The 21926-nt window shown below is 38.2% G+C and overlaps 1 protein-coding gene across 5 annotated transcripts in view; it reads left to right on the plus strand.

Annotated features, from left to right (window-relative positions):
• Positions 1-21926, plus strand: part of PDE4B (phosphodiesterase 4B, cAMP-specific) — a 621546-nt gene that overhangs the window by 472922 nt on the left and 126698 nt on the right. For all 5 annotated transcript variants that reach the window (XM_011936840.1, XM_011936844.1, XM_011936841.1 and 2 more), the window contains one exon: positions 15074-15268. In XM_011936840.1, the coding sequence (XP_011792230.1) occupies positions 15074-15268 (195 nt within the window). The remainder of the gene's footprint in view (positions 1-15073; positions 15269-21926) is intronic.

Below are 21926 nucleotides of genomic sequence, written 5' to 3' on the forward strand. Positions count from 1 at the left end.
AATAGATAGTATTCTCTATCATGATAAAAACTTGATAAAATCACCTAGGAAATCAGTGTAGAGAAAGAAAAGAGCATAAAGCTGAGCCTAGGGGCCCTCCAACATTTAGAATTGGAAAAAAAGTTAGAGTTTGGAAAAAGACCTAGGAAGCCAAGAATATAGGAGAAAAACCAGGAGGAGAGATACCTTGAAAGTCCAATGAAGGATAACTTGGGTCAAATATTCCTGATATTTGAGAAAGATAGTGACTAAGAATTGACCATCGATTTGGACAAAATGTTGGACACTGATGATCTTGACCAGAGGGATTTCTTGTGAAGCGTTGTGGGCCAAATCCAGATTCTAGTGTGTTAAGAAGAAAATAAGTGTTAAGGAAATAGAGACAGCAATAAAGACAACTTGTTAGAAAGTTTTATTTGAAAAGAATTGCTGGAAAATGAGGCGATGGATGGAGGGGTGCATGGGATAACCACAAGTCTTTTTAAAAAACATATTTATAAGGTACAAATGACATACCAAAAATGCACTTCTTAAAGTGTACAATTCAGACACATATACATTCATGAAAGTGTCACTACATTGAAGATAATAAATATAGCCGTCAAACCCAAAACTTTCCCTTTGCAAACCCTCCCACCTCTCCCTGACACCACCCCGTTCCCCACAGGAAGCTACCTATCTTCTTTCTGTCACCATAGATTAGTTTTAGTTTCCAGAATTCTATATAAATGGAATTATACAGTATGTACTCTATTTATCAGACTTATTTCACTCAGCATAATTTGTTTAGGATTCATCCATGTTGCTGCAGGTGTCAGTAGTGCATTCTTTTTTATAGCTAAGTGATATTCCACTGTATGGGTATATCACAATTTGTTTATCCATTCACCTGTTACATTTGGATTGTTTCCAGTTATTTTACTATGCCAACGCTGCAATAAGTATTCTGCATAGACTATTCTATCATCTATTAATAAAAATCTTTTTATGTCTTCCTTTTCAGTGTATATGCTTTGATATCTTTGTCTTTCCTTATTGCACTGGGTAAAACCTCCAGTAAAATGTTGAGTAGAAGTGGTAAGAGCAGGCATTCATACCTTGTTCCTAATTTTATGGAGAAATAATTCAGTCTTTTATCTTAAAGGATAATGTTAGCTGAAGGTTTCGTTATTATTATTATGGTGTGTGTATGTGTGTGTATGTGTGTGTGTGTGTATCTGTGTGTGAGAAGAATGGATGTTGAACTTTGTCAAATGCTTTTTTCTTCACCTAATTATGTGATTACATGTATGTTGGTTTGTTTTTCAGTCTGTTAGCATGGAGAACTACATTGATTTTGTGTGTGTGTGTTATAACAACCTTGTATTCCTTGGATACACCCTACTTAATCATAAGGTGTCATCCTCTTCATGTATTATTAGATTTGATTTGACACAATTTTGTTAAGAATTGGTCTGTGTGTGTTTACGGGGATATTATTCTTTTGGGTAGTTGTCTTTGATTTTTATATCGGAGAAACCCTGACCTTATACAATGAGTTGAGAAATGTTCCCTCCTCTTCAATTTTCTAAAATGATGTGTAAAGTCAGTATAGTTTTTAAAATATTTTGGGCAGAAGTAACCAGTGAAGTTATCTGAGCATGCAGTTTTCTTTACAGAAATGTTTTTAACTTCAAAATTCAATTTCTGTAATAGATACAGACCTATTCATGTTATTTCTTTCTTCTTGAGTGAATTGTGATAGACTGTGTTTTACAAGCAATTCATCCATTTCTTTGAAGTTGTCAAGTGTATTGGTATAATAATTATTATTATCATTATTATTTTATTTTATTTTTGAGATGGAGTCTTGCTCTGTCGCCCAGGCCTGAGTGCAATGGCAGGATCTTGGCTCACTGCAACCTCTGCCTCCCAGGTTCAAGTGATTCTCCTGCCTCAGCCTCCCAAGAAGCTGAGATTATAGGTGCATGCCACCATACCTGGCTAATTTTTGTATTTTTAGTAGAGATGGGGTTTCACTGTGTTGTCCAGGCTGGTCCTGACCTCAGGTCATCTGCCCATCTCGGCCTTGCAAAGTGCTGGGATTACAGGCATGAGCCTCCATAACAGCCTGACATAAATTTTTTTATGATTCTTTATTATCTTTACAGTATCTTTAGAGTCTATCCTGATATCTCCTTTCTCATTCTTTCAGTAACTTGTATCTCTTCTTCTTTTTTTTTCTGGTAAGTCTCACTAGAGGTTTGTCAATTTTATTGATTACTCAAAACCTGTTTTGGCCTTGCTGATCTCTCTCCCTCTCTCCTTTATTTCCATTCTATCTTTATTTTTTCCCTTCTGCTTCCTTTGTGATTTTCTTTTTCTTAAGCTAGAAACTAAAGTCATTTTCTTCTATTTTTTAGTAAAGGTATTTTAGTACTGTAGATTTCCCTGAAAATACTGCTTTAGCTTATCCTACAAATTTTAACATATAATGTTTTCATTGTCCTTCAGTTCAAAATTGTTTTAATTTCTCTTTTCATTATATCTTTGGCTCATGAGTTATTTAGATTGTATTTCATTTCCAAATACCTGGGGCTTTACCAGAGCTCTTTCTGGTTTTGATTTCTAGTTTAATTCCGCTCTGATCAGAAGACAAACTTTGTATGACTTCAAAGTTTTTAAATGTTTTGAGACTTGTTTTATAGACGAGAATGTCAGCTATGTTGGTGATATTTCATGCACACTTGAAAATAATTTCCATTCAGCTATTGTTAGGTGTAGTGTTCTATCATTGTCAATTAGCTAAATTGATGGTGTTGTTAAAGTCTTCTATATTCTTACTAGGTTTCTGTCTATTCGTTCCATCAATTATTGAGGCTATAATTGTGTAGTTTTCTATTTTTTTTTTCAGTTTTATCAACTTTTGCCTCATGTAAGTTGAAATTCTATTATTGGGTACAGAAATATTTAGAACTGTTATATTCTCTTTAAGAACTGACTCTTTTATCATTATGAAATCATCCTTTTTACTCCTGGTAATATTCTTAGCTCTGGAATCTACTTTTTTTTTTATTAATATAGACATTCTAGATTTCTGCTGATTAGTGTTATCATAGTTTATCTTTTTTCAATTCTTTTCCTTTTAACCTATTTGTGTCTTTATATTTAAAGTGGTCTATTATAAGCCACATGTAGTCAGGTCATGCTTTTTTAATCCATCTTGAAAATGTCTTCCTTTTAAAATGTGATGTTTAGACTATTTACATTTAAAGGTGATATTGCCATGGTCAGGCTTAAATCTACCATGTTGCTATTTGTTTTATATTGTTTTATCTGCTCTGTTGAAAAAAAAAGTTTAGATAAGTTAAATTTAACAGAGTTTAACTGAGCAGAGGATTTTTTCAGAATCAGGCAGCCCTCGGATCAGAACAGGCTCAGAGAGCAGCACTCCAGTGTGGGGCAGCGGCATTTATTAATAGAAAACAATAGTAATGTACAGAAACAGCTTGATTAGTATGATTACTTGGCCATCCATGATTGAAGCTTGGCTGCTGTGGTTGGCTGAGCTCAGCTATTTGTTACAAAAGTATAAGCCTAAGTTAAGCTTTCAGTTAGTTTATATCGTTAAAAGTATAGAGGAATTTTCAGGCTAACTTTAGCAGTTCATTATATGCTTTTTCCTCTTTTTCTTCTCTCTTTTGGATAGTTGTTTTATGCTTCCATTTTCTTTGTTAGCATATATATATGCTAACATATGTATATATATCTTCATTTTTAAATTTTAATAGTTACTTTAGGATTTAGAGTATAAATGTTTAGTTTATCAAAGTCTACCTTTAAGCAATATTCTACCACTTTATATAAGAATCTTCAGAATACACTTCTATTTCCCTCTTCTTTGCCTTTGTACTCTTGTCATATAGTTTACTTCTACATATGTTATGAACTTCACAGTACATTGTTATTATGTGTGCTTTTCAATCACTTATCTTTTAAAGAGATTTTAACAGTAAGAAAAAAATGTTTATTCTTTTGTATAGAACCAGATTTCCATCTGGTATCATTTTCCTTCTGCTTGAAGGATTTCCTTTAACATTTCTTGTACTTCGGGCTTGCTGGAGATGATGAATTCTTTCAACTTTCATATGTTTGATGAAAGTCTTTTTACTAGTTACTTTTTGTTTGAGGGTTTGTTTGTTTTTGATACAAAACTTTACAGCTTGTTTGCTCGTGCAAAATGGAAAATGATGATGCGGGAGAGAGTAAGAGTATGCTGAAGGGTAGACCATGAGTAGATGAGGGAGGGCAGGGTTCAGGACAGAGGAGTTGGCTTCTGATAAAATCACAGAAATGTATCCATAGTAGCAAGAAAAAGACAGAACAGATGTTTACACGTGTGAGTTGATTGATTCATTAATGGATCCAACCAAACTGTTTTTAAATCCACGATGTACCATTTAATAGCTAAGTGGTTGTCAGCAAGTTATTTAAGCCCTTTAAATTTGAATTTTCACATCTATAAAATCAAGTTCCTTCCTTCCTCACAAGGTGATTAGAACAATGAAATGAGGTAATGTATACCAAATGTACAGCACATGGCCTGGCACATTGTGCCTACTCAATACCAGTGAGAAAAAAAATATATAGCTTTTCTATGCTTTACTGCCTAAGTACAAGTGAAAAGATACTGAAATATCATTTTTCCACTTCTACTTTCTCTGCTTCCCCTTCTCTCACCCCTCCTCCCTTCCCAGAAGAACATATTTAAAATCCAAATGCCAGGTTGTCTGCAGGTGCAGTGTTCAAGACTGATAATTTTATTTGGAGGCCAGATGTTAACTGACATAAACACTATTAAGTGCTATGTAGACCGGAGGCTGAAGGCATTGATTTCCAATTTTATGATTATTATTTGAATTTACAGCAAACCATACTGCCATTCCTTCCACCTTTCTACCTCCACCAAAAAGAAAATATATGGCCTATTCATTCTCAAGAGAATATGAATTGTTTTTAAAAATACAAAGTTCTTGAAATATTAAGTAATGCTATTTCACAAACCTGGAACTGAAAATGCACCCTTGATGTGCACCTCAACACCTCCCTGGAGCTCTCCTTGAAAGGTCAAAGACTTGTGAAATTTGATCTGAAAACCAGTCTCATTTTCTGAAATAAGCACAGAGTAATAATGACAAAAATGCTTCAAACCTGGGACAAGTTTTTACATTAACTTATATTTTAAATCTGAGTTTCCTTAGACTTGATGTGGGAGCTGGCCCAATGGCAATAAATAAATAGCCCTTCTCTGAGTAAAGAAATACTTTGTGAAAACAAAAGTTGGGTCTGCTGTGAACCACAGAGGTTATTGTTGGTGTTTAATGCACTCACACAGTCAATTATTCATTCATTAATCTATTGAGCAGACATTTGTTCATAACCCGCAGTATGTCCCAGGAAAGTGCCAGGCACTAGTTAATATACCGTTAAGTGCAACAGATGGCCCTCATGGGGCTTAGAGTTGTATGAGAGAGGAAGGCAATAAAAGGGAAAAAAAGACAAATAAATATAGCAAAAAGCTTTAATAGGTGTTATGAAGGGAACTTACTTAAATAATGGGTTAAGGAAGACATTTTTTAGTAGATGACTTAAACTAAAGCTTAAAGAATGAGAAGAAGGCAGCCATCCAGAGAATAGAGTAGAGGAGAAAACAAACAGAAAGACCAACATTTATTCATTCATTCACTCGACAAATATTTATGTAGCACTTTCTACCAGCCAGGGACTGTTCAAAGCAGAGCAGATATACCAGGAAGGAAAACACACACGTGCAAAATTGCTGAACTGAGAAAGGATTTGGCATGTTCTGGAACAGAAAGGAAGCCTCTGAGGCTGAATCACACTGAGCAGGGGACCGTGTGATATTGGATGAGGACGGGGGGTTGTGGCAAGGGCTAGATTATGTGAAAATTTGTGATCCATGGCAAGAAGTTTGGATTTTATCCTACAGGAAGTGACATGATTGTATTATTGTATTAAAAGATTGCTCTTGTTATGTGAGAAGGTTTGAAGGACAGGATCGGGGGCAGTGGAAGTGGAGAGATCTATGGGGTGGCTATTCCAGTTCAGATGAGAGATTTTAATGCCCTGAAACCATGGTGTAAATAGAGTTACAGAAAACTGGATAGTTTCAATATAGAGTGGATAGGACCTGTTGGTCAACTGAAAAGGAGAAAGGAGGTTGGGAAAGGAAGTAAAATCATGGATGATTCTGGTTTGTACAACTGAGTAGATGGTGGCTCCATTTACTTCGGTGAGGGAGAATGAGTGAGTAGGTGGTTGGGAGCAGGAATGAAAACTAGAGGTAGGGGGAAGGGTGGGTAAAGATTAAACTAAAGTTTTCTAGCCAAGTCTTGAAGAATTAAATCAATCCAAAATTTTAATTCATTATGTCATGTGGTTCCTACGGCCCCATCACTGGAATATACAAACAGAAGCTAAATGACCATTTATCTGCAACATTTTAGATACAGATTTCAAATAGATATCTAGAACTGATTTTCAAATGGTAAGTGAGAACTTACAAAAGAAAGCAGCAATTTCTTGAAGCCATCACCACTTTAGTAAGAAGTAGTTTTCCCAGATCAATCTCATCTCCCTAATTGATCTTGAGCTACTGGAAACTGGCATCATATTTCTTAATAAAAATCTTATTTAATTACTAGATTGTCTTGTTGGCAGAGATACTTAACTTATGAATTAAAGTGTTTATATTTTATTAATAGAGCATTTAACAATCTCTTATGATAACTTGTTAAAAATGGAGAATGTAGCCTGGAAAATATTGAGCGAGTAGAATATTTTGCATACTCAAAGTGCACCCTGGGGCAGAATCAATGCAAAGCAATCCTCCCTCCCTGGCCCTCTATAATGTCTACAGACAAAAATAATTCCCACACAAAATTAATCTCTTTTAGAGAACTTTTCCTTTCCTTGGAATTACTGTTTTATAAAAAGTGATAATTATTATTAAAAGTTGTAACATCCTTTAGGGGTTTTAGTAGATAAGAGTTTGAAAGTGAGTCTGTGAAATTTCAGCCATAATTAGAACACATAAAGAAAGACATACTTATAATTCCTATTATTTCTGAAAAATATTTTTTACCTGGAAATAGATGTACAGAGCATTTTGTAAACTTGCTAGAAGTAATGCTTCTATATTTATGAAGAGGGAATATTTACATATGGTCATGTTCTGCTTGCGCATTAAGTAGTATGACATAGGAACAACACAATGTGAAATTACCAAAGAATCACACTAAAATATACCCCTAAGCATTTGAAACAAAACTTTTAAAAAATGATACTTATCTTAACAATTTCAGTAGAAAAACTAAGTGTTGGTATTCTTTTTTCATTGTTCACCCATTTCTTTATAGTGAAATGTTTACAACCCAAAAAAAACTCAATCAATAAGTAAAATAATTTGCAAAATATATTTATCATCAAAATTAAAGCTTTCTAACAAAGGAACTGAGAGGTACTTGCGGCATTTCCACCTTTCACCACATCAATACCAAAAGATGTGAATGATTGCTGCTGTGTGTGGGCGTTGGGCCTCTCCTTTGGACTTGGAGTCCTCTGGAAGGCATTCTAGCTCCTCCCTGTAGGTGGTATTTGGTAGCACATTCCCAGTTCTTCTTTATGGAGCTAACTTTCAGGAGTTGATTAGGGTACAGGGCAAGAGATGACTGAGTATCGCCATATCACCCACAGTCAGTCTTGTTGAAGTTCGTCTGTGCTGTCTGTGGTGGATATCAAGGGGAGTTTATAAAAATTCCTTGGCCCTAAACCATTCATTCATTCATTCATTTGTTTATTCATCAGACATGATAGGCATGGCCCTTAGCACTGGGGTTAAAAATAAGAAAAAGATTCAAACCTAAGTATCATCTGACTCAATTCTTTAGTTAAAGTATAGAAATGAGGATAGGAAGGAACTTAAGGACAAGTTTTACCACTACCTGTGTCTGATCTCAACTCAAACAACACTGCCTGAGAAAGATGGATGGTATTTCCTGGTGAAGTGCAATAGACAGCCTACATGATTGGAAAGAGTGGACCTGCTGCCTACCTAGACTAAAGAAACATTATTCCCTTGGTCTCTATCACACTACTGTATGTTTGCTTTTCTTCATAGTATTTCTCACTATCAGAAACTATCTTGCTTTCCTATTTGTTGTCTATCTTTCCCTCAGGGACCTTGTTTCATACACTGCTGTATTCTCAGGTGGAGAACAGTGCCTTGTTTCAGAGTGGGTGCTTGCTAAATATTTGTTGAGTAAATGAATGCTCATCACCATTAACATAAAACCACACTTGAGAACCAACCTTTTTTCTATCTCCAAAATGTCTGCAAGTTGTCTAATCTTAGGGGGTACCTCACAACTTCATTTCAGTGGGAAAAGACTGAGGTGTGCAGGGCAGGATACAGGGAGCCCCTGTTTCATTTCAGTTAGTTCCCCCACAGAGCTGGAAGTAGAAGCCAGATCCCTAGAATCTCAGAGCTCTTCAGCATTCCTGCGCTACCTCTGGTTAAGCCTTTCTGTGGGGAAAGCAGTTTTGGATTACTGCCATGAATGTAATTTTCAAAGGCCCTGGAAGAAGAAAAAGCAACGGAAGCTGCCTCTAGACTTCAGATGAGCTGAACATCAGAGTTCTTCTTCCTAGTCTGTGGAAGGGAATTCATAGACTTTGGAACTGAATTCTTACGGCATAACTGTAATATTCTGCTATAGCTGTGGCCAGAGGAGTTCTGCCTGCCTTCTGCTGGGACATGGGCTCTATATCAGGCTGGCTGTGTTTTTCACAGCCTAGTCCTTTGTTAGAAATTAGGACTGGCTGCAGCCTGCAGTGACTAATTATAGAAAGATGGGTCATTGTCATTGTGGGTAAAAACACATGTGCCTGTTAAACTCCTCTGTCTACAGGGATCAGATAGTACATTTGAAGTGACGGCCAATATAATCACTTAAGTAAATGGATAAATAGTTATTTGTTTTTATTAAAATGAAAACATTTGAAGACATTAGTGTCTTTTTCTTTAAACAAGCATTTGAAGACATTAGTGTCTTTTTCTTTTTCTTTCTTTTCTTTTCGTGAGACGGAATCTCACTGTGTTGCTCAGTTGGAAGTGCAGTGGCATATCTTGACTCACTGCAATCTCCGCCTTCTGGATTCAAGTGATTCTCCTGCCTCAGTCTCCCGAGTAGCTGGGATTACAGTTAGTTTTTGAGTACAACTGAGGAGAATATTTTCCAACAGAAATTTAAAGAAACCCAGCATTTTTTCATGACTATGCCTCCCCCCACAACATACACACTCTATACAGAAACATGCACTTTATTATAGAAACAACATTTTCCATAAGCAAAACCTGCCAGGATGGAGTTCCTGGGATATAGCAGGGAGAGTGGGGAAAGAAGAACCTAGTGACTCCCTTTAAGAGCTCCACTGAGGTCATCACCTGACAGAGGTTTTAATCCGAATGGAACTGGCTTTTTGTCAGATGTGAGAAAAAACTATGAGATCTTTGCATTCATTTAACAAATATTTGTTATATGCCTTTTGGTGTGATACTCAGGTCTAGGCCCTGGGAATACAAAACTGAATGAAGGCTTCATTCCTGCTTCAAGGAGGTCACCGTCTGGTGGAAGGAGAGAGAGAAGTAAACAGAGGAGTACAGTCTAGCATGGCCGGTTCTGGAATCAAGGAGTCTGAGGAGACATCTGAGGTGTCAGGGCACAGATTGTAAGGTGTAATGAAAAGAGGTCACACTTTAGCATTTTTCGAATGAAGTTTCACATTTTGGAGCCTCCATTTTCTCTTCTTTGAAATGGGACAAAAAGAATTAGCCTGCCAGAGTTGTGGTAATTCAATGATACAGAAGAGACTCAGTGAGTAATTTCTAAGAAAGAAATGCAAAATTGAGACAGCAAGAGCTCTCTCCAAAAAGGCAGTGAACCATTCTGCGGACCTGTGGATTTGAATCTCTTTTCTGGAGTTTGCAGTCTTTCTAGCGGGTTATTTGTTAGAATAAGCCAAAGAGGCTCACCTAGAGAATGACTAAGTTGCAAAGAAAAATCTCCTTTGGTTGATGTTGCTTCACGAGTCTTTGTTACAGAAATTGGAGTTTGTGCAAGTAATTGGGGATCAGGAAACAACCACCCGGGGGACAATTGCAGGCATTTCTGTGACCAACTGGTTTAACTTGAATTCTTGGAAGTAGAGCTTCTCTTAGTTAATCAAAGGTTTCATGGTACACCTTGTGGCTCTTTTCCTTATCCCTGATTCTTCCTCCCAGGCTTGTGAATAAGGCTTCAGTCATATTTCTCCCTCCAAAACTGCCAGCAGCCCCACCTGCTGGGCTTGGAGGCTGGGACCTGCAGCCTAAGGACAGTGTGGCAGTCTGCTGCCATCTGCTGGCACACGTGTCACCAGCTCCGGGCTGGCTTTGCAAGGATTCCCCAGGAATGGAAACTACCAGAATAACTGTGGGGCAGAGAACGTTCCTGCTTATATTGAAAAACGAAGAGCTGAGAAGATGGCAGACAGAAGCTGGTATAAGAAGGCTTTTCCCCTCCTGGGAGTTTATGTAAAGATGCGACCATCTCAAACAGCTAAGCCAGTGATATTACTATGCAGATTTGTTTTGCTCAGGGAGAACACAGCAGTACCTTTTTTTAAAAAAAACATCTTATTGTATTTAGATCACTGTCTCACAAGGTCGAACAAATAAATTAATGTCACATCTCTGTAGATTCATTTAAAGGAAACAGTAGAAACACATGGCAGTGGGGTCTGAGGTGGGTATAGGGAAGCAGAAAGAGGGGAGGGATTGGAGAAACATTTCACAGTAAGTTACAGTATATTTTAGTTGGTTCTGTCCACATTTTTGAAGACCTACTGTTTACAAGGCTCTGACCCAGATGCCTGGGATACAAGAATGAGTAATACTCAGTAATACTGAGTCCCTCCTGGCTTGGAGATAACGATGTATTGGGGAGCAGTAAATAAATAGAGAATTAAAATAGAATTGCAAGTACTGTGATAAAGTACTATGGTAAAAGAATCTAGGAGAGCACACAGGAGGAGCCTATGTTAAAATCAAACTGGGCTGCAGTGTCAGAGACAGCGTACTCAGGGAGATGGCATAAACTGAATTTTGAAGATACTAGCTCAGTGAAGACCGTGATGGGAAAGACATTCCAGTTATGTCTGCTTCCAGTTACGTATGAGAAGCACCGCTTCACATACAGCCTATCACCCACCATCACTGCCTAGAGGAGCTGAGAACACTAGATACAAAGTAAGAGAAGGCTGTTAAAACATTAGGTCTCAGAAGAGCAATTGACTCAGTCCAGGGATATTGGCAGAGGCGAGGAGAAGCAGGCAGATCCAAGTGAACAGGCAGCATAAAGAATCCTGAAGCTCAGAGAGCAGGGCTTGGCAGGCTCTTTGGACCCAGGGAAAAGACCACTTTCAATGCCGTGTCCATAAGTTGGATAAGGGCAACCCCTTCCAGGCAGTTATAAGTCACAATCAAATATTCAGAAACTTGTGAGTAACTTCCTCTCTTAATCTATCTGAAACTTCTGTGTGACCTAATTTAAATGTTGAAATAGCTACAAGCTCAAAGGTATCAACTGCAACGTTATTCAGAATTGCAAATATGAGGAGCAAGAGTAGAGAAAATGCTTGAGAAAACTGTGATACAGCAACTGAATGAAGCAGCTCATGGAAAATGCTAATTCTGAAAACTGTAGCACATAACAAATACTTGTGAAAAATTCAAGATCCAAACCTGCAGGAAAAAAATAAACTATTCAGAAGAGAAAAAAATAAACTGCTAGTAATGATGCTGTTCTTTTCTCTATTGTCTAAGTTTTATATAATATTCTTATATTTCTTTTATAATGATTTTTAAAAATATAAATAGCCTAAAGATGTAATGTGTGTCCTGATGAAGGCAGAGGCAAAAATTACCCTAAACAAATAATGGCCCTATTTATGTGTTTGTTTCTGCTACTGTAGATTCCATTTTCTTCCTAATTGTATTTCAGTTTGTGTGGTATATTCATTTTGCTTATAAAGCCTGTCCTCAGCCTTCCCTTTGCCCACACCCCTCCTCACTCCCTGGATCTGTGGGACGTATTGTGATGTCTGCCCGCTAATTTTGCTGTGACTGGGGCTGGTGTCTGGTTGGTGATTCATGTTTGTTCCAAAGTTGTACATCTGTGTTGGTTGCTTTGAAGCAGTGCCCCAGGGAATATGAAAGGCCATTTGTCTCCCTAAGACTGCTTCTTTGCATCAGAGACTTCTTGCCTGGCTTCGTTTAAATTCCAGCAAGCTCTCCTATGAGTTTAAGAAGGGTAAGAAGGAAAGAAAACAAAAGCAAAGAGGGTCATCATGGAGAGAGCATTGGAGTCAGGTTCTAACCCCAGTTTTCCTGGCAGAAGTGAACTTCTTGGATTCTAATACTAGGGACAGAATGCCTGTGATGCTCATTTTAAGGGTAATGCTTTGTGGACTTACCCTCTGCCCACTAGGAATGCCTTTACCAAAATAGAAGGCAGGATGAGCCTTGGTGGAAACCCTCAATGGAAAGAGTTCTGAGAGCTTGGTGGGCATACTCACTTGGCACCTCCTTTAAGATTTTAGCACAGATACAGACAGCAGTGGCATTCATAATATTTAATGACTGGCACTGCATGAGCACGGACAAATTAATGGACCCAGGCACAGTGCTTCCAGACACCAATCCTTTAGTTACTGGATCACTAGGAGGTCCAGCTGATCCTGGAGGACCTGGGGCAGTGGATGGATGTTAACAGTTTAAAAGATATGTTAGGGTTTTAATATCCAGAAAGGTTGCACAGATGCATACCAATGAATAGCAACATAAATACATGAAATTTCTAAACTCATGCCCACCGTTAAGCTTTGTGTAATTCCTCCTTCAGTTTTTAAGAACCTACCTACTTTGCCTTTAAAAAGGGTTCAGAGCCCATGACCTACCGGTTCTATGGGATTTGGGTGGCACACAAAAAAGCCCTTATCCACAAAGGGGCTTTTTATTTTGCTCAACAACTACGACAGATCTCACCTGAGGGAAGTTTGCAAGTCACTTTTTATATTTTCGCTTGTTGCAATGTATGTGGCTAACAACATAGCTCTGCCTCCAGGCAGGCTAGCAAACAGGCTGGTAGTATGAGTGACTGCCCACCTGCCTATCTACCTGCAGTCTTTGAAAGGCAGCCACATCCCAGACCATTAGCCTACTGAGAAAATTCATCTACAGTACTTTGAAAGACCAAACACACTGGATCATTATAGCTTTTCCTTGGCCTTTTACCCAGGCATTATCACTTTCTGCTTCTTATCAGACACCTGGAGTTTGTGGGTTGTATAAAAGCAGCTTCTCAGAATGGTCTCCAGGGAAGCATTATAACCCTGCCTTCTGCCATTTCTTCTCCTCATCTTTCAGGGAAACCTACAGCTTCAATTTGCTGCCTCCCCATTTTCATTCAAGAGAGCAGCCAAGGTTGCTTATAGTCTAACTGACTCTTTATGTACCAAATCACCTTTGGTTGAATTCAGAGACTAAAGAGGAATTTCACTCAGTTGTCCATTGGGCCATCCTGGAGTTCTGTCATTAGGGAAGTCTGAGGTTGTAAAGAAATTAGTTGCAAGACATGAGTCTTCCAATTCTGCTCTACAAGTTACTAGCCTATGACTCTGAGCAAGGTATTTACATCTTGCTAAGCCTCATTTACCTCAAATGTAGAGTGGAATCATCTTATATACTTCACAGGGTTGTTAGGAGTAAATGGAATAATGTATTGGGAAGTGCTTTGTGAAGTGAAGAAATATAAGCAAAATTCATCCAAAGAGAGCTGGTTGTAAGAACTAGTGAAAGGAAAGAACCAAGAATGTAGTCATTAATCATGGCAGCTGAATTAGTATACAGGAAAATCACTAATTTGAATTTGAAAAAGGGAGCATCCTTAGCCCCGTATCTTTTGTTCAACATCTCTCTGCAAAGCTTTAGCAGGGGAGCAGTGAGAGTTCTGGAGAAATACTAGGGAAGAGGGTTACTGTCAATTTGAGGCTAAGAGAGGTTGTGTGTGCAGGAAAAAAAAAAATGCATATGTGATGATAAAGGAGAATGTGAAAAGGGCACAGTGCCCAGGGAAATACCAGGCGTGGGGATACAGAAAACAAGAGAAAAAACCTCTACTGCTCCCATCTCTGTGTTCGTTGATCAGAGCACATTCAAATAATTGTGGGCTTGAGGGCACCTTTCTAGAGTGACGAAGACTGATAGGAAACCTCATGACACTCCTCTGTGGGAGCCAGTGAATGCATCCTCTCCCAGAGACAAAGCTCTGCAGCCTTGGAGAGTAATTTGGTGTTAGCAGATTAATTAAGCCATTTTCTGTGGTTAAATTTGCAGATGAATATTACATCTCAGATTGGGCCTCCCATCTAGTCACCCAGTGGAGGGTGTCAGGATAACACTTTGTTCCTGAAACATTTAGAAATATGTGTATTGTATATTTAATGAGACTGTGATATTTGTTCATGACAGGAAGATGTCTTCCAGATAGGGAGACTTACTCATGTGATAGTTCGGTGTCTGACACCTAGAACTGTGCTGAATGCACCCCCTAGAGCTGCTTACTATCACCAACTTGTTGTATGCCTGGCCCCAATGCTGAATTTGTCAAAGTTGCTCATGTCACTGAAAGATCATGGAGTTTGCTCCTGGGTTCAAATTCAGGCTCCATTGTTTGCTAATGGTGGACATGGGTAAATAACTGAACTTCAGTGGGACTCAGTTTCCTATACATAACATGAAAATAATAATGACTGCAACTCTAAGCTATCCTGAGGATTAAAACTTTCCATAGTACATACAGTTTTATGTAAAATGCTTAGCATACAGTACCTGCCACACATTGGTTCTCAGTGTATACTATGTGTCCTCCTCCATGGTTATCATGTGACCAGAGTTTCCTGTTTTCTCTTTAAGCTTTGATGTGGAAAATGGCCCTTCCCCAGGTCGGAGTCCACTGGATCCCCAGGCCAGTTCTTCCTCTGGGCTGGTACTTCACACCACCTTTCCTGGGCACAGCCAGCGCAGAGAGTCATTTCTCTACAGATCAGACAGCGACTATGACTTGTCACCAAAGGCGATGTCGAGAAACTCTTCGCTTCCAAGCGAGCAGTAAGTACAAGCTCTGTCTGGCTTCCAGTCTCACACTTACCTCATCTCTACCCAGGTCACAGTGGCAGCAACAACAGTTCCCCTTTAATCCATGGGAAGGATGAAGGAAGAAAATGAATATGAGCAGGGGTGACATGATGACCATTTTAAGGACATTAATGCTCTATAGCATGCGGAATATGTAACTGGGGTCTCCAAGGGTGTTGGAAAATCCAGACACAGTGTTTACTTCACATCTGTTACTGATACCTTAAAAAAATTATTTTGCTTCATTTCCTGAACTGCTGAGTCATTTACAGCATGAGAACCTTACCACTTTTTATACATCACACTTGAAATTTCAGCTGCATGTGCCGTTTCTATGAGGCTCCAGCAAAGAGGAAAACTGGTGATTGGTTACATGCATACTGTCTCAGTGGCCTTTGCTTGGTGACTTTAATAAGCTTTCATTCAGCCACATGCCTGTGTCCCTTCTCGGAAACCTTAACACAATGCCCACTTGTTGCCTGGCTCCTTGGTGAGACAAAACACACTCCACTGCCCTATAAAGCACAGCTGATATTTTTGTTTTGCCGCTATTAATTGTAAATCTCTAATTTTTATTTAAAGAACAAGGTCTAGGTTGTGTCACCCACTTATTAAATTTCCAAAACCAAATAAAACTGGATTCTGGAATTCATGCCTTAAAAGGTTTCTGGGCACAGATACAATTGTTTTTATATTATATGACATAAAAGTATCAGTAGCTCCCTAAAGTCTCCAGTTTGGAAAATTCCACTGTATTCTCTTCCGCTATTGGAAAGGAAGTCAAAACGTTTCACCGTCTGGTGAAAGGGGGTATTTTGAAGCTACCAGCAAAAAAATATTCCTTGAGGCATTTCCACGAGCACATTTTTAACAGAAGCACCCCTGCCCTAAAATATCTCAATCATCGTGTGGGCCCAAATTCATTTTTCAGTCATTTGGCAAATATTTACTGATTCTCTCCTTTGTGCCACACATTGTGCCAATCTCTGGTGATAGAAGACAAACAAAACAGTATAAAAATCACAGATGGGTTAAAGGCATATCTCATTCTCAGAAAGTGCACATGCTCTCAGGGAGGTCACAGCTAAATAAGAAAGATCAGAGAAACACACACATACCCATGTAACAGAGTGGAAGGAAATAATATTTAACTAACACTTCCCATGGAGCCGAGCTCGTGTTCTTATGTTATCTCTGTTAATCTGTCAGGTAGGTGCCATTATTATCCCCACTAAATAGATGATGAAACTGGGACTCTGAGAGATTGAGAAACTTGCCCCTATCCCATGACTGTGTATCATGCTGTGTCCCATGATGTGACTAAGGCTGACCATGTTAAAAACTTTTGGAATCTTTCCATCCATGTTCTTCAAATTGCAAAGTGGCATCTCTGCCACTAGGTAGAAAACAAATGACTGCAGAGTAGAGGTGTCCGAGGCTGGAGGAGAGGTAGGTAGCCAGCCACTTTGGTGTAGATCTTGTAGAACCCAAGGCATTGCTGACAAAAATTTGAATGGGGGTCTTTGAATGCAAAGGTATTGGGAATTCTTTCCTTCACCAAGATAAACACCTTTTTAGGCTTCATCGTGGGAGAGCGTAGGTTATGTGGTAAGCCCAAAGTAATTAGAACTTAATTTACATAGTATTTTACAGGTGAAAGATTAGCTTTGAAATCTTGTCATCCCCCCTAGAACTAATTCCCTGGTTAAGAGTTCTCCAGACGCAAGCCAAGCGGCAGGAAGAGTCTCCAGGTCATTCAGAGTCTCCCCAGAAAACTCTACCGCAATTCCGGATTAACTCTTGTGTTTCATTATTTGGAATCAAAAGGTTGTAGAAATATTAAACTTGAAGAGACCTGAAAGATCATAATCCAACTCAGTCTACGGCAGTTGAAACAGAGGTGTAATTCTAAATGATTCTGCGTCCAGCATCCCTGTTACTGGTAGTTTACTGTCCTTTCAGTTTTACTGGCCAGTAAAATTTCCCCCGGTGTAACTCTAGAACCTAATTTTTCCAACTTTAAATTTAGGCAAGTAAAAATTATATATGTAAATTATCGAATATCATTCTCTCTTTTTAAAGGTAAGGACTTAGATAAAAAGTAGGACAAGCAAAATTTCATAATAAAAAACAGCCTTTCCCAAGAAAACAAGGTTGGCAACGTAATACCACCCTATCAAAAATACTGATAACAGGATGCATTAAAATCTTTATGTGAATGAAAATAGCACAAGATTTTGTTTTTCAAATATTTCAGTATCACAGAAAAAAAAATCTATATATTTGTCAGGTTTTGAATTATATTTCACAACACACTGAAAAGTAGAGTTTGAATAATATCAAGCTTCTAATAATTTAGTTTTATGTTAGCAAATCCAGTTTCACACAAACATCTGAATCTGAACTAAAGTAATGCTCTTAAAGCTATTTCACTTGATTATTAATTCTTTACGATGAATTGAAACAGAGGAACAGCAGCCCCCAAGCTTCTCACTCCTTCTTTTGCTTTCTATCCATAGATCCAGGAGGAAGAAGGGTGATAATGGACTAAGAGTCTAGATGTGAAGGCCATTTGGTAGGGGCTGCCGGATGTTTCCTGCTCACAAGCCCCTCATATCCAGCACAGAGCTGTCGTGAATTTTTTATGAAAGGTGGAAAACTTTGCATAATTCTACTGCATTAAATCCTAGTAATAAAACAAACACTCGCTTTTAAAATTTTTTCAGAAGAGTATCAGGAAATTATAGTCAGGGGATAGTGAATGAAAAGATATTAAGAGTAAAAATGTGAACAAGAAAAATTAAAAGTGGCTTTAACTTTGAGCAACAAAGGAGAGATCAGAATAAGGCAATAAAGCAAGATCACGATTGGGTCCCAAAAGGCAATTTCAGATGCTTTCCTAGATGTGGCAATAGTTTGTTGGTTTCTGTTCAGTTCCTGTGTTGTAGTCATCCCAAACGTAATGCCTTCGTATACTGAGGTACAGATTGCCTCATGGGAACATAAAATACTGGAAACTAGTAAGGCCAATTTTATTGCTGAAAACTGTGGCAGGAACCACCATGGAGAGAATGGAGTTTTGATTATCCACCTGCAAAACCACAGGAAAGGACACTCCATTTTTTTTTCATTTGGTCATCCCATTTTGCAAAGCCTTACATGGACAAGAAGCTTTTGAAAGCCACCATTTACGTGTGGACTAAGTAGTCTCTAGAGAGAGTCTACTCATTTTCAAGGGAAATGAGACCTAAGAACCAAGAAGAAAAGCAGAAATAATAACCCACTTAAATTTAAAACCTGTTTATTGATGGACTAGCAAAAAGTGCAGTGTGGTTTCTAAGACTTGAGTTGGACTTACAGTCATCACACTTGCTAGCACTGTGGCTTCTAAGACGTTGAATCTCTTTTATTGTCTCTAAATTATCTGTAAATAAAAGCACACATTTATTGAGTATTTTCTGCATGCTATCTGTTAAAATACTTTACATATGTTAATTCATTTAGTCCCCATATCCCCAGTGTGGTAGGTACTATAACTTTCTTGTTTTAATGATGAGGACATTAGGGCACAGAGAAGTTAAGTGAATAAACAGGAACAAGACAAACCCAAGGAGTCTAGGTGGTAAACTACATGGATATCCAGTATGTAAACAGACTCTAAATGAGGCTGAAAAATAAAAAATAATGCTATTAATTTCTGTTCTGCCTACCTTTCCAGCTGTTAGGAGGACCATATTCATTCTCTTTTTTAATAAATATGTAAACGTAGGAACTTTGTGAACAAATAAGACAGTTTCTGTGTCTTCAAGGGTACTAAAACATTAGTAAGTCAATAGGCAGTTTTAGTAGCTTCAGATAAGGGCAGGCATAGAGAGCTATGCATTGGTTTGAAAGGTCTGGCCAGGCAGGAAAGCAGCCTACTTGGAGGAGGTTACAGCTCAGCTAGAGGAGTCAGGAAGGCAGAAGGACGTGCAGGAGAGGCCAGATGCTAACTAATTCTCCAGTTAGTGTGGGAGCATTTTGGAGAACCACAGCTCAGTGTGGTTGATCCAGAGGATATGAGAGGATGAGGAAGTGGTGAAAAATGAGACTGGGAAAGTGAGCAGGAACCTCATCATGAAGGGCCAATGTTAAGGGATTGGCCTTTACGCTGCAAGTGGAGAGTTACTAAGGGCTTTAAGCAGATAAATATATAATGCAACATTTTTAAAAATAGCTCTGATTGCAGTATAGAAAATGGTTTACAGAGTAGGGAAGCTTAAAGACTAGTACTCAAACCCACAGAGCCAAATGGGAAGCTGCCATGATATTCATGTAAAAGAGGATGGGGATTTATATTACAGATGATCTAGTGAGCAGTTAAAACATATTTGCAAGTCAGGATCAGCAGGAGCTGGTGTTTGACTGAAGGATAAGGGAGATGGAGGTTTCAGGCTTGGTCGAGAAGATAGGTGGTTGCACGATTTCCTGGGATCAGGAGCATTCTCTTACTATATGAAATAATGTACATGAAAGTGCTTTGCAAACTGTAAATATCACATAAGTATGAGTCCTCTTGACTGCAATGAACAGACATGAATATCTTAAAGGAGTTTCTCATCGCCTGGAAATACAGACATGCAATCCTTTCATTACAGATGCCCTTCAATTTACAATGTCCCAAAAATCCCATCCTAAGTTGAATATATTATAAGTTAAAAATGTATTTAACACACCTAACCTACCAAACATTACAGCTTGACTTAACCTACCTTAAGTGTGCTCAGAACACTTACTTTAGCATACAGTTGAGCAAATCATCTAAAGCAAAGCCTACTTTATAATAAAGTGTTGATATCTCATGTAATTGACTGAATACTGTACTGAAAGTGAAAAACAGATTGGTTGTATGGGCACTCTAAGTACAGTTTCTACTGAATGCATTTGGCTTTTGTGCCATTGTGAAGTCAAATATTGTAGGTTGGGCAGGATGTGGTGGCCTGTAATCCCAGCACTTTGGGAGGCTAAGGTGGGCGGATCGCTTGATCTCAGGAGTTTGAGACCAGCCTGGACAACATGCCAAAACCCTGTCTCTACAAAAAATACAAAAAATTAGCTGGGATTGGTGGTGCATGCTCCTCAAGAGGCTGAGATAGGAGGATCACTTGAGCCAGAGAGGCGGAGGTTGCAGTAAGCTAAGATCATGCCACTGCACTCCAGCCTAGGTAATAGAGTGAGACTCTGTCTCAAAAAAAAAAAAGAAAAAAGGAGTAAGTGAAATAATCATTAAGTTGAGGACCATCCATAAAAAGACAAAGATACCTACCTACTGGTATTGCTAATAACTATAAATCAATAACTAAGCTGCTTTTATGTGCTAAGCACTGTTATTAAGAGTTGTACATATGTAATAATTCATTTAATTCTCACACAACCCTGTTTTACAGGTAAAAATGTTGAGACATGAAGAGGATGCTTAATGTCTCGTAGCTAGTAATAATGCAGCTGAGAAACAAACCCATGCTCTTTGGCTCCAAAATCTGTGCTGTTAACCACTATGGTATATATCTCTCTATATGACAGACTAAAATCAAGCAAATTACAAGTTAAATTCTGTGTGTAGTGAGAAAACAGAGAAAGGTGGAATGAATTAATAAAATTCAGAGTGTGGCAGTGAAAGACAGTTTTTCTGCTTTCTAGAAAATTATTTTATTGTTTAGAGCAGACCTACATACACTCCATTCTGTGGCTCAGTACTAAGACTGGAGTGCTCATTTCCAGTTACGCTCTAAATTTGCAATGTGCTGGCTTTGTCACTAGATGTTGCTCTTGCAATGGTTCTGAATATCCGGACTTGCTCCTGAGAGGCATTGCCTTCTCCAGGGGTTTGGGAAAGTAAGAAGTGTATCAGTTTCCATAATCAGTCAAATGTTTTGTTCTTTCTGTGCTATTTGATTCTTAACTAGTGATTTATCGAATTACGATTTTTAAAAATTTATAATAGTTCCATAAATAATCTGGTTGTACTCAAAGGGAAGTTTTTTGTTTCTTTTCTGTTACCTTCTATAAATTATCTGATAGATTCTCTAACAGCAGTTTTCTAACATACAGCATTAGCTTTGGCAGCTCGAATTCTTTAACGGAACCAAGGCTGGGGATCTGTAAAATCTAGTTTTTGCTTCTGAATGTTCTGTTCTCCTAAACTTCAAAAGTTCCATAATGATAAAGTCATGATGAGATTATGCCCTATTAATGTTTCTTTATCTCCCTTTAGTCTTTGGATTGTGCAGTTTTAATAACTCTTCCAACTCATTCAACAATACATCAGCTCAAGGTACCACCTATGCATGAGATTTACTTATATTATTTAGCTTTTATTAGGTACCAGACTCTGGAAATCCAGGAGTCATAGAAGATGCACTTAAATCGAAATCCGTTATCTTGTCCCAAATTCACCCAGATGTCTTATGAACAATGTGAACTTCACATCAGAAATCAGAACACTTCACTTGACTAGCCTAAAAAAATAGAAAGGAGAAAATAAAGAAAGAGAGAGAGAGACACAGAGAGGAGAAAGAGAGAGAGAGAAAGAAAGAAAGAAAGAAAGAAAGAAAGAAAGAAAGAAAGAAAGAAAGAAAGAAAGAAGGAAGGA

This window comes from Colobus angolensis, unplaced genomic scaffold (genome assembly GCF_000951035.1).
Source record: "Colobus angolensis palliatus isolate OR3802 unplaced genomic scaffold, Cang.pa_1.0 Scaffold158, whole genome shotgun sequence".
Lineage (NCBI taxonomy): Eukaryota > Metazoa > Chordata > Mammalia > Primates > Cercopithecidae > Colobus > Colobus angolensis.